This window comes from Aphelocoma coerulescens, chromosome 1 (genome assembly GCF_041296385.1).
Source record: "Aphelocoma coerulescens isolate FSJ_1873_10779 chromosome 1, UR_Acoe_1.0, whole genome shotgun sequence".
Classification (NCBI taxonomy): Eukaryota; Metazoa; Chordata; class Aves; order Passeriformes; family Corvidae; genus Aphelocoma; species Aphelocoma coerulescens.
The window spans coordinates 39,814,824-39,830,140 of NC_091013.1; the positions used below are offsets into that span (position 1 = coordinate 39,814,824).

Sequence of the window (15,317 nt, forward strand, 5' to 3'; positions counted from 1 at the left end):
AAAAACTCTAATTGTGGGTATACACAGATATATTTGAAGAAAAAGTAAAGACTGGGGAATATGTCAGTCTGAAAATATAAAGGAACAATAATCAAAAACAACACCACTCAAGAAAAGAAACATTTCCAAATGGAACAAACCTTTAAAACCATCAGGATAGACTTCAGGAAGGAATTTAGTGCTGATGTCTCCTCGAACAAAGCGTGGATGGACAATCACTTCTCGCAGTAAAGAAATATTGTGAGCCACACCTGAAAACAAAAAAAAACAAATCAATACAAAATCAGGTGACATTAATCACAAATTACAGTAGGGAAGGACTTATAAAAATATGAACTCTTTCTGGAAGAAATACTTGTTCACAACTTAGATACCACAGTACTGATGTAATCAATGCAGATTTACCAGTTTTGTTTCACTCCTGCCTCAAGACACACCCTTTTAAACACTCAGTTTAATTATAAAGTAAACAATCTAAATTTTCATCTCATCAAGCCTAATTCAAACACCTAGTTGAGTTAAGGACAGCAAGCACAACCAAGAGCCTTTTGGTTCAGTTCTAGAAGATGTAGGCAAGACCACAGCCATCTCCTTGAAATGACAAATATTAGCTCAATACCACTGAACCCTGAATGAAAGATATGCACTATGTTATGCCCCAATCACAGTAAAGAAATACAGTAAACAGTTTTACCACTTAACATACCATTTTACAACATTTTTATCATTTGTAACACTTAAGAGACTCCTGTGTAACTTACAAAACAGAAATGTATTGCTTCCTCCACATGTACCTTTATCCAACCTCACCTGGTCAATTCTTTCATTCAATACCCTGGCTCCTCTTTAGGACCTCTCTGTGACCCTGTTAGACATAAGCCCACAAAAATTATTTACTTAATTTTAAAATAACTTACCACAGAAAGTTTAGAGCCACCTTTATCCTTTAATTTCTTTGAATATTATGCTACTTATGTTTTCTGCATTTCTTCATCTCTTTCTCATTCTACTTCTCAGCCTGTGTCCTCCATCTCCTAAATGATTTTCGTTTTAGTTGAATAACTTCTATGTAACTAAGTTAGTGACTTAATGCTAAACTGCACTTTCCCAGAAGTGCTTGCAGTTTAGCACTGAATATGATGGTCACTAGAAGTCATTTCACTGAAATACTAAATACAAGAAAGTCCTTATAGGAGATGGGAGAAGAAAGGGGATGCAAAAAAAAAAAATCTTTGAGAAAAAACTCCCTGGATCATTTAAATTATCTTCTCCTTACTGCAAACAATTTTCAAAAAGAAGGTACTGTCTCTTTTGAAAGTAGCATACAGGTCATCTTTGGAAAGTTTAAGATTACAGGTAAGAAAACCACCATCTTTATCTCCATTCTCTTCTCAATTTTAGAAAGAGATCAAATCTGATGAGCCAGAAGAGTTCAATGCCAATATGACTACACACGGTAACACTGGCTCAAAAACATTAATACTTCTTAAGAGAAGCTGAAATAGACATGCAGTTCAGGAGCATTGCAGGTGTTGATTTATTCCAGGTATGGATAAATGAGGAGCTGCAATAGGAAAGAGGTTATCCAACCTCAGCTGTGCACATTCTCACCCCTCTGGAAATGCAAAGTAATTCACATTCTTTTGTCAGCGTCAGAGGAACAGGTAACTCCAAATCACATTGCATTTCCTATGTCACATTAACTTTGGCTTTAGCTGTCCACCATTAAGTATAAAATGCAGAACACATCACAAAACAGTTTACAGCAAAAATTTGTCTGTGCATCCACTTCTCTTGCATAGCACAAAATTCTGTACTTAACTTCAGCTATGTTTACTCACAAGTTATTGTGATGATATGATCACAATTAGAGATGACATTATTCAATTACTTGCACTTTTTTCCTAATAGTTCTAGTTTAAAATAATATTGAAAAAGAATTCATTGTAAACTCAGGTATTTCAGCTGTAAATTGGGTTATTTGGATTTTTTCCCTTGTTGGGATCCCACCAAAGCAAAGACACTAGCAGTACTAGCATGCAAATTGCTGTGGCTACAGGAGATTCTTCTACACTCCTTTTTCTTTTGTGTTTTTCCAGTTTAGAAGCATGAACAACATCCTTGTTATTTTATATGCAGACCAGTTCAAACACTTTCAAAGCTTTTTTCCCCTACTAGTCTACTGCTGGTGTGAATTTTCAAGCTCTCTGTGTGGCCATCACTGAAACCACTTTCAACACAGAGTCAGACTGAGCCTCATTGAATCATGAAGTCACAGCTTTAAAGACTAGTTTGTGAGCCATTAAATAGTACATGACACAACCAGTTCAATAATGACATGATAGAAATTTGTCAATTTGATTAAAAAAGATCCTTGCTGCCTGCAACCTAAATAATCATTCACAGACCCTGATTTCATAAACACGAAATGGAAGTCACACTGCATCTCCACTACACAAAAGAATTAAAATCTTATGCTAAATTACCATAACTTGGAAATAAATAATGTCTGTCTTTGTCTGCTACAAATTTCCCCCCAAAATTTCCAATCTGAATAGTAAGTTGAAATATCCCAGAGACTTCATCTATTAAGTCCAGCATCAAGACAAACAGGAGTTTTTCAATGCTGCCAAATTTGAATCAAGGGTTTAAACATGCTGCAATGTGTAACCAGATCATCTCACATTTTTCTTTCCTAAACTGCTGTAAGATCCCTGGTGAGGTGATGGCTGATGACAGAGCTTGGTGTCTCAACCGACTGCCCCAAAAGACCTAAAATCAAAAAAATACTATGAGTATTCTTAATTATTTCTAACTCATGTGCATCTGAAAAATATGAAGCTTCTGCAATGTTTTAAGCTCCAAAATTTCTTTAAAAAGTTCAACAGAGCAGACAAGCCTAGGTGTTTGGGAAGCAATGTAAATGCTTTTTACATATACAAATTAAAAATGTAATAAACAAGTTTCCCTTTAAAGTATCATGAAAGGCTATCTTTATCAGTCCCGGTGATCATTATGTGAGCAATGACTGCATGGTTGATCTGCTTCTCAAGACTGAGTTGATACTTTTAGTGATGTACCAAATCATATGGCGTTAAAAAAAATTACCAGTGTAATCCTTCAGAAGTCTAGAAGTTTTAGATTTGCAATTTAGTGTGACCTCTGTCAAAGTTCATAAGGTCTCCATCTGTGTGTGAGTAACTACTAGGCTACAGAAATATGGACCCCTAGAGCAGCTTGCTCCTGACTACCTGCTGCTTCCAAAACACTGGCCAGACATCAGCCTCACACTCTCACAGGATCAAACAGAGGCTAACAGGCAGTGCTTATTTCATGCAAAGTTAAACACTAAACTGAAGTATATTGTATTTATGTTGCAATGGTTTTCAGAGAATTTTTCTTTTTCTTGACTAGATCTGCAGACTGCCAGGAAGAAAATCACATTTGTTAGCCTGACAAGCCATGACATTTTCAACAAACAAGCAAAATCCTAAACTATATCAATTTATTTCTCCTCCAGAAAACAAAATTTCACTTCAGCATCATGATTTTTACATTGTTAAGGCTGATGCAGAACTGCAGTTACAGTTATAGCCCTTTCCTCTAAGTCAAAATATAATAAAATAATCACCATTCTCCATATGTCTATTTTTTTCATTTTATTTGGCTGTTGTCTTCATACAATTTTACATCAGTAGAAGCTCAGATTAAGGTATGCTTCTTAGGTTTCAATTTTTACACACTATTTTCCAGAACATATTTGTAAAAGAAATCAGACTAGCATTTAAATTACAGAAAACTAATGAAATTTTTAAAAACAACATATTCATATGCTTTATATGGAACACATATTCCTGAGGTTCCATTGATTTTCCAGTTAAATTGTCATTATTGCCTAATGAATACAGGAGCACACTAAATAATCACACTGCTCACCAGAGCTTATTAGCAACCCCTGTTTGAAGAAGCCCTCATTAAAAAAAAATTAAATTATAATCGGAAGAAATTACTCCCCATACTGCCTGCCTCTATCTTGCCTCCTTCCCTTCTTCATTTTTGGCCTTAAAAACTCTGCTAAGTACACCAGACTTTTCATTAACTTATATACTGTAGCCTAACTCTTACCCCGTCCTCACAAGAAAACCCCAAGACAACAATAAAATGCATTTTATAGAAAACAATTTTATAACAAATTTATGAAGAGGATATCACACCACATTTTTACTCACTAAAAACCAGAACTTGGAATGCCAAGGCACAAAATCATAGGCAATGTTTTCACTATAAATATTTACTGACACTAAACATATTCAGTGTTGATTAGCCTTTTTACAGTATTAAGCTTCTGTCATCTTGATGCCTGCAAACACAAATCTGCATTTATCCATGTAAACTTAATTGGAGTCCTACATGCCCCTCTGTAGATAAGCAGTTGAATAGACTTAACTTGCTGATAATTTCAAATGGTGCTAAGTGGAACAGAAAGAACTTTATCTGCATACTTACTGACTGCAAAACCAACATGTGGAGTACAGGACTAGAGGTTTCTCTTTTTAACAAGCCAGCAAAGCTAAACTATCACCCAACAATTTAAATGCTGAATAAGAATAAATGTGATGAAGCTTAGGAGGTATCTCAGTTATTTCTCTAAAGAAAATATAAAAAAAAATATTAACTAAGCTCTGCGCTGAGTATTATGAAACACTGATTATTCTGCTGTTCACTTAAAACAAGAACATTATCGGATTTGCACAGACTGTGAAAACACCACTTTCAACACATGAACTTCTCAAGTCCATGATTACTACCCAGCAAGCTGCCATGTTCGTAATTCCAAAAGTTTTCATAATATTCCCTGAAACCCTCAACATTCAACTATTTAATTGTCTTTCAAAGCTTGTGTTTTGCTACAACTCACTTCAGAGCTGGCTATCGGCATACTAAGTCCCATCCCAAAAGCAAGAAAAAAGGGGGGTTTTAGCTTTTAATTTTAAACATCCACATAAAATTCTCACATGGGATCAGTACACCAATGACCCTCAGAGCTGAACATGTATTCCAACTAAAAACAATCATTCTCTCAGATACAAAAGTCTGGAGCTCACTGAATTCACACACCAGGATAAAGGGCAAAAGGAAGGGAGGTAAAAGGACATAATATATGGTAATATCATACTGTAAAATTCTAAGTTCAAACTCAAACTAAATTTTGTAATCGCATGTGGTTCTGAATTTCTTAGTAAGAGGACCATTATTTATGGTGTTAGCAAACACATATGAATGCTTGAATCGGTAGAATAATTGGAAGCAAAAGCTAAGCAGGCTTCATCAAGAAAAGTGAAAGAAAATAAATGGCCATTCTGCCATCATCCTCTCCTCAGATATCCTTTTACTTTAAAGACAGGGAATAGAACACTAGGACAACTTTATATCTAGGGAAATAACAGCACTTGTTTTTCAGTGCCTTCTCAACTGGGCACATTACAGTTCTTGTTTTTCACTGCCCCAGTTCTTTCTCCTTAATCAAAGGGAGAGAAAAAAACATACAAACAAAAAACTTATCTGACAAAAAAAAAAGTACCTTACTTTAATTTCCCCTTCTGCACCAATAACATTGCCTTTCTCTTTTACCTGATCAGGCTGTACTTCAATTGCCATTCCCTCTTTCTTCTCCACAGACAGTGGCAATCTATAATCCTTCCTAAACTACATGCCACTACATGCCACTACATTTCATTGACAGGCTGCCATTCCCACTCCCTCCCTCATGACTGGCTTAAGAAAAGGAGAGAACAAACAGGAGCAGCATCTGAGCTCCAAGCTGATGCTACTAAGCACACTGAAATGGTCCCTTCTAATGATTTTGAACTAAGTTTGTTTCCTTCCCTTCTCCAGTTTCGGTTTCTACATCGATACACTTGGGAATCTGCTGGTCCCTGCTGCAATGGGTGAGAACACAAATACTCTTGCAGAACTACCAGTCTGTTACCTCTGTTATGCAAAAGTTGTATGACCCGTTGAAGCATTTTTTAAAAGCACAATCAAAAAACAAAAGCTCATTTCATTTAAGAACAGACATTATACACTGTTTTTTTCAGGCAAATAGGCTTCTTACACACAAAGATTGTTTTGCTCACAATACCAGTGAGAGCATTTGCAGGGGATAAGAATACAGGAGAGTCTAAAACTCAAATGTATACTGCCATTGAGAAGTATCATTTAAGTTAAAACAAAATAACTCAGTCACTTATGAAGTTCGGATCTAAATTAAAGTTTACTGTGAAAAGCTTTGTACCTGAAATTAATTTATTTGAAATAGATGATAAAATACTAAAATCACAGATGAGTGTTTTTTCTCGTGCTCTAGGATGATCCTGCTTGAGCAGAGAGGTTGGACCACATGATCCACTGTGATCCCTTCCAATCTTACTCATTTTGTGATTCTTGGAAAGCCAAGGCCTTCTCACAACATTAGTACAGCTCTCCTTTTTCCCCCCAATTAGTGTGTTTACATTTGCAAAAGATCAAGACAACCGTTTCGGCTGCCACTATTCTGGCAGGTCTCCACTCAAGAGTTAAGGTCTACATTTCTTTTCCCCCTCAAACACTCACTACAGTTATTTAACACTTTTCTTTTTTCTATTTCATGTTTGCTCTTTCACCTCATGCTGGAAGATTCCCCCATCCCCAGTTGGTGGGTCCCTTATTTCCTCCTCTTTTCTATTCCTTCTTGCTCTATCTGCTGCTTACTTTTTTTCTCAGAGGCTCATTTTTCCACTCTTCTTTCTCCCAAATGGTCCACTACATTCCTCTCTCCACACACAGCAAGCAGGATCTCAACAGAAAACGGTTGACTTTGTATAAAGACTTAACATTCATGTTATTGCTTTACTTTTGAATGCTCAGGGAAGATAAAAACCCAAACAGAGGTCAAAGGAAAGATTACAGGATTCAGGAATTACAGGAATCTGCACTCAAGGATATGAGCTATCTCACTAGACATCTCCAATCAGACCTCTAGTGAATTGATAATATGCATAAATACAACCATTTCTTTTATTTAAATAGATAAAAATAACTTTCGTACACAAACTTTCCAAAACTTCATACTGGGATTTATATATGCCTTCAAACGAACATATTATCCAGCACCAGAAATGACAAAAACATATTAAAACTTTAGAAAAACCAAGAAGGAAAGCATATCACATCATGTTTACAGACACAGGAGATACACTGAAAGGCATTCTTTCAATACCCTGTTTCTGTTAGTCAAATTAACATTTCCCCCCACCCCAAAAAAAACCAAAACCCACAAAACAAAAAGTTTCTGAAAAAAGTACCATAAGAGACATAAATGAACTACTAACAACAGTGCATGCTCAAAGGAAATAAACCAGGCCTCATCCCAATGAGCAACAGGGCCTCTGTGCTGACTGGAATCTTGAACTTTTCACTATTCAGAAATTCTCCAGTAACCAACTACATAAAACAAGAAGTGTCTCAAGACAATTCTGGGTTGGACCCTTAATTTTAATCATTCCTGAACTGTACTGCAAAACTCAGAGATAAAAATGTTACCTAATTAGACCCTTTGTCATTCAGGAGTCTCAGCTGAGATTTTGAATTCAGATCAGTTCTCAGCGGAGGAGTCAGTTCCTGTCAGAATAATTTAGACCGTAAAGAACCTCAAGAGATCATTTAATCTAATCCACAACTCAAAGAAACACTATCCTCGACTTTCATCTGCTCCCATTAACAACAACAGAGGTATTACACAGGAAAAAAGATGGAGATTACATTCCCATGATCACATTGACTCTCTCTTAACTCAGTCTTGAGTTAGTCACACTTTTAGCATCTACCAATGAACAAACTGTAGAATTTCTGTTATCACTGCGTACAATTTGTCATCAACCCAAACTGGAACAATATTAATGCAACAGGCATTTTCAGAGCACAGCATTGTTGCAAATATCCCAATTTACTTTATTCAACATTTTTAATGAAGATACTGCTATTACAGGCACTGTATGATGCAGCCTTGGTTGCTTAAGGTATTTATTACTCAAATTTTGCTTAAGTCTGCTTTCTTTGCAAGTATTAAACTATTTTTAAAATTTAATTATTTTAATTTCCTTCATGATTCTCTCAGGCAGATTTAACTGGGAAGGACAGCTAAACCATGAATTCAAGGCCAGGTAGTATCCAGTCCAAGAAAACAAATCAATAAAGACTATAGTCTGGGGACTTGTTCCCTGTAAATGGGATGGAGCTAAAAAAACTGGGTAACTTGTGAATATCCCAAAGCCACAGCAGTAGAAACTGAATGTTTTCTCACACAGCCAATAGACAGGGAGCAGCAGAGTAAGTCCTTGCCCTTCACATTGCCAACATGCCTCAACCCAGCCTATGAGTCACCTCCTGAAGGGTCACTGTGCTACTTCAGTCCTGGATTCTCTGCCGGGACTGCCATGAATGACACTGGCAGTGACATTTGCTCCAAGAAGACATTTGTCTTCTAGGAACTGGATAAAAACTACTGATTTCACACAGGTCAGTGAGCAACCATCAAAATAGTAGTGACTAAAATGCCTTACCAACTTTTGTCTGCTTTGAACCAGTGACACAGAAGTGATGGGGAAGATCCATCCTCCATTAGCAGTCCCTCAGCTACATATTAGATGGTCCTTGACCTGTTAACCAGTCACCCTATATCCCATTCCCACCCTATGTGAGTGAACAAGCATCTTTGTTTACAGAAATTGTAATCCTTGGCATTTTAAATCTAAAATTCTCACAGTGTATACAATCACTACAACTGACACTTACTTCAGCTGGTATTGCTTACCTAAAATGCTTTGTAACTCAGAAGAGTTACTTCATTACTTACAGGGAAAAACACAGTGTCTCTAAAACACAATGCAAACATAAATGCTGCTTCCCAGGAAATCAGAGGGACAAGGTGTTGAGAAACAGGAATCTGGAGCACACTATTCAGGAAGACTGGTAATCTCTAAATAGTTATGCACAAGCTCACTATTCAAGCATAAAACCAACTCCAAAACTAGGTAAAAAATTATTCTGTATCTTTTACTACTAACAAAAACTCAAGTATGGAAAAGACTTCACATGAGGCACTTCACAAAAGATCAAGGTAGTTTAATATTTTGTTACATAGGAACCCAACATTGTAAAGCAAAAATACACACAATTGTTTTAGGAAAAAAAGAAGGAGTTCTGCACACGTCAATGCAGTTTAGAACATTACAGATGGGACAGTTTCTACTAACTACCCTACCAAGAATCATTCACACTAGGCAAGAGAAGAGATACTTTAATATCCACAAACGTTCCATTTTAAATAAACACTGAGAAGAAACTACCAGCTGTGTAAAATGACAAAAATCGCAGTGGTTTTCAAATGGAAACCACTGGCCACTGCAACTAAAAATGTGTTCTGAAATTAATCTACTTTTGAAACCTGTAGTACATTAAATTTTGTGGTTTGCAGTACTTTAAAAAAAAATCTCCCTGTAGTTCACTAATTACCTCTTTAAATGTTTTTAATAGACTAAAAGCTTTCTCAGACAGAAATACTACAGAGACATCAGATATGATGGATACATGCATACTAATAAAAAGACTGTAAAAACCTCAAGAATACAAATTAGTACTTTTCAGGTGTAAGGTCTCATATAGTTTACAAGTATTTATAATCTGTGGAACTGTTGTTAGGTACATAAACATCTGTGTAAAACACCTAAGCACAAACAATTGGTAAGTTTCCACCCCATATTATAGCACACAATAAAAGACAATGCTCCACACACATTTGCAATATTCTCATGAAATACTTTTAGCATCACTTGCTATCAATACAATTGAGTGTGAATCCAGAGTCTGTCTCCATTAAAAACAACACTAACAAATCTCACCTCACATCAATCTAACTACAGCGGTATAAATTTCTCTCTCATATAAATTTACTCAGCTGTTATACAGCAGGGGTTTACATCAGCACATTGCACTGCAATATTCTAATGGCTCAAGTTGCACCAATATAAATTCATGTTAGAGTTAGCAGTTCATTTACAATGGCTAATCCTACCATCTACCTAGGTACACTGTGGTAGAGGAATGTTCATTTTCCCCTCAACAGATAAATCTTTTGAGTTTGACATGTCATCTGTACCATTCAGCAGCACAGCATTAAGGCCAAACCAAGTTTTATAGAAACTTAATAGAAATTTTTTACCTCTTTTACCCTGAGTTGTCCTTATTTTCTATAAGACACAGAGGAAGACCTAAAGATTTCTCCCACACATAACATGACTGCCCTCACCAAAACTTAAGCGTGAAAGTGGTCAGGGCTGATTCACCCCTGCTGCTTGGAAAGCCTGGAAGAATGGCTGCGTCTCCTATGCAATCAGAGGGCAAGAGCTAAAATACATACTGACCAACAGCCAACATCTGTATTTGCCCAAACCTAAGCAATGACATTGAAAATAAGAGAAATATATATATACACAAAATCAAATACTGTATTGTGATAATATTTAATTGCAATCAATGTATTAAACTCCTATAAAATGGCAATTACTTTAAGTTTCTTACGGTGCAGAAGCCTTTTTTTCCCCCTCTACAACATAATAAATCAATTACATGCTACCATTCAGTGAGAACTATGAGTTTTAAGAAAGTTATTTAAATATTTATCTCATAATACTCAACAGAAAAAAATGGAGGGAAAAAAAAGTCTCTTTAGAGTTGATGTATCTTCTCGGCTTAATTAACACAAGCTTTTCCTGTTTTAATTTGCACTTAAAAAGTGGGAACTTTACTCAATTTGCTAATTACTACATTTTCAAGCTGTTTTCTTGAAATAGATGACAGCCTATCACACTAGGAATCCAAATTTCTCTAGTTACCTCGAATTATGTAGTTGTCCAAAGCCTCTTCCATTCTTTTCAGTGCTTCAGCTCTATTAGAGCCATAGGTAATCAGCTAAAGAAAAAAAAATATATTTACATTACCTAGAAATTAGATGTTTGTCTCTAGAATTCAAAAAGCATTTAAAAATTAAATAGGCTTGTAGAACTTCTGCAGTCATAAAACCATTTCTTGGCCATTACTGTGTCTGTGCTATAGAGGCTCCCTGAAACATCAAGAAAAAGCTAAGATCTTTTAACCCATTCAATGAAAGAAGGCCAATCACTTTTCCTTCATAAAACTTAAAGCATCTAAGCAAGCCCTCAGAAAATCAGACAAGAGGTTCAGTATCCAAGCTGACTCTCCAGATTCCTAATGCCCAATAAACTCATAAGATATAATATTTTTGAGAACTGAACTCTATCATGTCGTATTTTAATTTTACCAATATATTCCTGATGAATAAAAACTCATACTAAGAGACAATATCAACCATTTCTTTCAATGCTTCTTTTTGGAAGCCAGAATTATTGACGATTTCATCCAGGCTAGACTATGTTTAAAAAGATAGATTGGCAGCATCTAAGTCAGACAATAAAGGCTGGTGTTGAAATCAGAATCTTCTTAATAATTAGAAACTGCAAGACAAATAATTACAGTGTCAAAAGGTTAAAAGAATTTTATTTAGAAGTGACTCTAGATTTCCACTACTGTACATCTTCCTTCACTTCTTTTTTATTCCCTTGAGGCATGTTATGCCTGGCACCTTTAAAATACTGATTTACCAATCCTTTAACATGCTCACTCTCATTTAAAAGATCTATGTATAAAATCAGTACTTCATACCTTTAGAATATTGAGAAATAATAATCAACTCACTTTGGAGATCATAGGATCATAATAAATGCTAATATCACTTCCTTGTTGAATACCACTGTCAACACGTACCTTCAAAAATAAGTAAAAATAGTTATATATTAGTGGAAAAAAAATTTCAACATGAGGATCAAATCTACCCATCAGCCTTAAACCATAACCCCCACAAAGCTTATCACATACATTTTTCCCTCTGGAAAGACTAGAATAATTATTTGTTTTCAGAGATTCTGGGAGGAGGGAAGGGAAGCTTTTTTCTTCACCAGGAAAAACACTTGCAAATTATTCTCTCCTTTATGAGAAACTTGACTGCAATCTGGAGTTCATAGTCAGAAATCTCTTTTGTTCTCTAGAATGCACAGTAAACACACTAAATTTGATCTAAGAATTTCAGCTGTGTTACACAATCACTTCAACTCTAAACACATTCAATTCTGATTTAATCCCTGTAATAAAATACAGTTGTAATTATTTTTCTGACTGACACCTGGCATGAGGGATGACCCTTATAATCACACCCTTTCTGCATCTATATGTAATCACATCCCTCATGTTCTGCTACAGCCCTTCCAAGGGCTTCAGCAGGAATAGGAAGGATTCAGCAGGAACTTTGGAGCTCTGCTTATCAGCTCCATAGGATACTGAGCCTATGGTTTTCATGTCTGTAACACTTTCCTTCTCTGTCTCACCCTCTCAACTGTTAAACATTTTTTTTTTTCTGTTGCTGCTGTTCCCCCAAGTCTTTAATGTTTATACAGCTTTTTCCATGGCTTTGCTTTGTAAGGACACAGCCCCAATTAAAGCTCTGATTCTGCAATATTCATGGAAAAAAATAACACAAGTTCAAAAATTTCTTTTGAAGAGGCTGATTGCTGTTAACCAGCCAACAAGTTAGTTTGTATATTGCTGATTCTTGTTTTCATCTCTCAGTTTGATTTCATCACTGTAACAATGAGGTTAGCCATATAAAACTTTTCAAATGAGCAATTTCTGGGGAATAAATATTTATTAAATTGCTGCTTTTGAGCACTGGAATCTGAAATATTTTTTTAAAACTAATCAAAATAACTCAAGTGATAAATGCTTTCTGGGGATCATAAGGATGGAGGGCTCTAATCAAAGCTGTTGAAACTGCAGGGCTCCGATATACTGCATTGTAAAGGGGGTGGGAAAGAGGGTCCTGGAATCTCACTTAAATCTTCACCTCTGGGAAGGAACCTTTGTAATAAACAGCAGCTCATCTGTCTGCAGCAAGGCAGAAAAAGGTCAACGCAACGGCTGTTAGGCCTTTAATATTTTAATTTAGGCAATTATCAAGGGACCACATGTAGAACCTCTTGTCTACAGAATCCACATGAGGGCATGATGATGACTTTATTATCCAAATGACATAAAAAGATACCCTAGCAGGTGTATTCACTTTCTTCAGTAAGAAACATTGTCTGACTAGTTTTTAGGACATTATATTTATTTTAAGAAGAAATTCACTTATTCATGTATTTGTATTCATATATTTATATTTACATGTTTATGTATTATGTTTTCTATATTTATTCATATGTAAAGGCAGTATTGCTTCTGTACCACTTTAATCACATCTTATCTGAATGTGCTTTATCTGTGCTTAACTGGGCTCCCCACTACTCACATCAGGTACATTTAACATTAGCTACTGATGAGAAGGTAGATCAGACAGGCCATGATTACAGAAAAAACATGCAGTGTATTTCTCAGCTTCCTTTCTTCCAACTGCTAAACCATCCTCCCTCACAGAATGACTGCCTATATATAAAGTCAATGCACATGTTCTCACATTTAAATCACAAAGAGTTAATTTACCTACTCAGTTCCAGATAAATGCCTTGCCCAGGATATTTTTTTGTAATAATCAATACATACGTAAGACAAGGTATGACATACATACTCCACAAATACTTGAATTATACTGTGACTTTTGTCTCCAAAGTAGCACCTGTAAAGTGATTGCACACAAGCATTCAGGGGTGCTTTACATATGCACAGGAATGCATGTAAGTACTGACACATGTACTTACATGTATGTCATCTTTTGACAAAGAAAAAACATATGAAAGGTGCTAAATCAGACTCACAATAAGCAGGTTAGTCAGACCCTAAAGTTAACTAAGACTTCTGAGGCTACCAACTATATGCTCCACCTGGCTCTATGTTTCTGTTCATATACAACACATGTACATGACCACTATAAAATTCACACTTCTCCCTAACTACAATATCTTGAAGAGTCTACAGTGAGTATAAACTACTTAAACTACTGCATAACTTCCTTTAAAAAAAAATCTGGAGTCCTCTGGAGAAGTTTAATTTTCATAAAATAAACTCAAGATGACTGAAAAAGTGACAGCAGAAATGAAATACATTTATACTATCTTCAATTCTCCCTGTGGTGCTTACATTTTCAGAGCCTGGTAACAGTAGGTGATTTTATAAACTATATGGTGTGACAGAACTTGATGAATATTGGATGAAAAAGAAACCCTAATTCAACAGATACTCACTATAATGTGCTGAACTTGATAAATAATAGCAATATTTATTAGACCTCCAGCATTTACTTCTATGTAATGTATTTCCTTTCTTTTACTCAGTATTTAAGGTATTTAGGAAAGGCCAGGGTTAAAGATCCTGCTGTAGCCTACAGCTCATTCATATTACAGCCCTAACACTTTATTGCTGTTGTACTATCCTTATGTATTATTATATTAGGACAACAGCAAAATAAAAGAAAAATGCTTAAGGGAGGCAGGGGAAGCACAATCTATGTCTCAGTCTTGCAATGAACTCTTAATGAATCAAATTCCACTTAGGAACACAAACAGATGTGTTCTAATATTTCTCAATTCTTTTCTGTATCTGAGTCTAAGAATTTTCTTTTCCTGGTAAGTCATTATAAGAGTCAAATACCAGACTGCTGCTCATACTGACAGAGAGCGATGCTGGAGCTCTCCAGATATAGCAGAACATGTGTAGGAGCACCAAACTTCAAAGCTCACCATCATACTACAGGGGTTGGTTTGTAGTCACCTGTCCTAAGCTTCAGTATCAAAGATAAAAAAAATTTGGTACTTATGAGCACCACGTTCTGATGAAATTACAAACTACATGACACAAAAATAGCCATCATTCTTCCCTAGGGCTAAGCAAAAGCTCTCACACAGCCATGCTCACCAGTTCCACCAGCATGAGCAACTGACACACAGGCATGGTAGGCAATCAGAGCTAACTTGAGACACAGAAGAAATTAATTGCAAATATATTCAGCAATACACGTAAGCTGAACTTGCTGTGACACACTACAAGTCTCTGCTAATTCTTCTCAAACCAAACTGTTGACAATTCTAAAACCTAAAATGCAGAAAACAAACACCACAGCACAATGGGCCTGTAATGCTGTACCTTTTTAGCCATACTAATTTTGTTCTTAGCAGCATGTCATTCTCAGGAGAGAAATTAGTTTCATGGTAGCAGAA

The 15,317-nt window shown here is 35.9% G+C and overlaps 1 protein-coding gene across 2 annotated transcripts in view; it reads right to left on the bottom strand.

The window, feature by feature from the left end:
* Positions 1 to 15,317, bottom strand: part of PCCA (propionyl-CoA carboxylase subunit alpha) — a 271,576-nt gene that overhangs the window by 138,019 nt on the left and 118,240 nt on the right. For both annotated transcript variants that reach the window (XM_069007866.1, XM_069007874.1), the window contains exons 15-17: positions 11,812 to 11,880; positions 10,932 to 11,007; positions 141 to 251 (exon numbers count right to left, since the gene is read on the bottom strand). In XM_069007866.1, the coding sequence (XP_068863967.1) occupies positions 141 to 251; positions 10,932 to 11,007; positions 11,812 to 11,880 (256 nt within the window). The remainder of the gene's footprint in view (positions 1 to 140; positions 252 to 10,931; positions 11,008 to 11,811; positions 11,881 to 15,317) is intronic.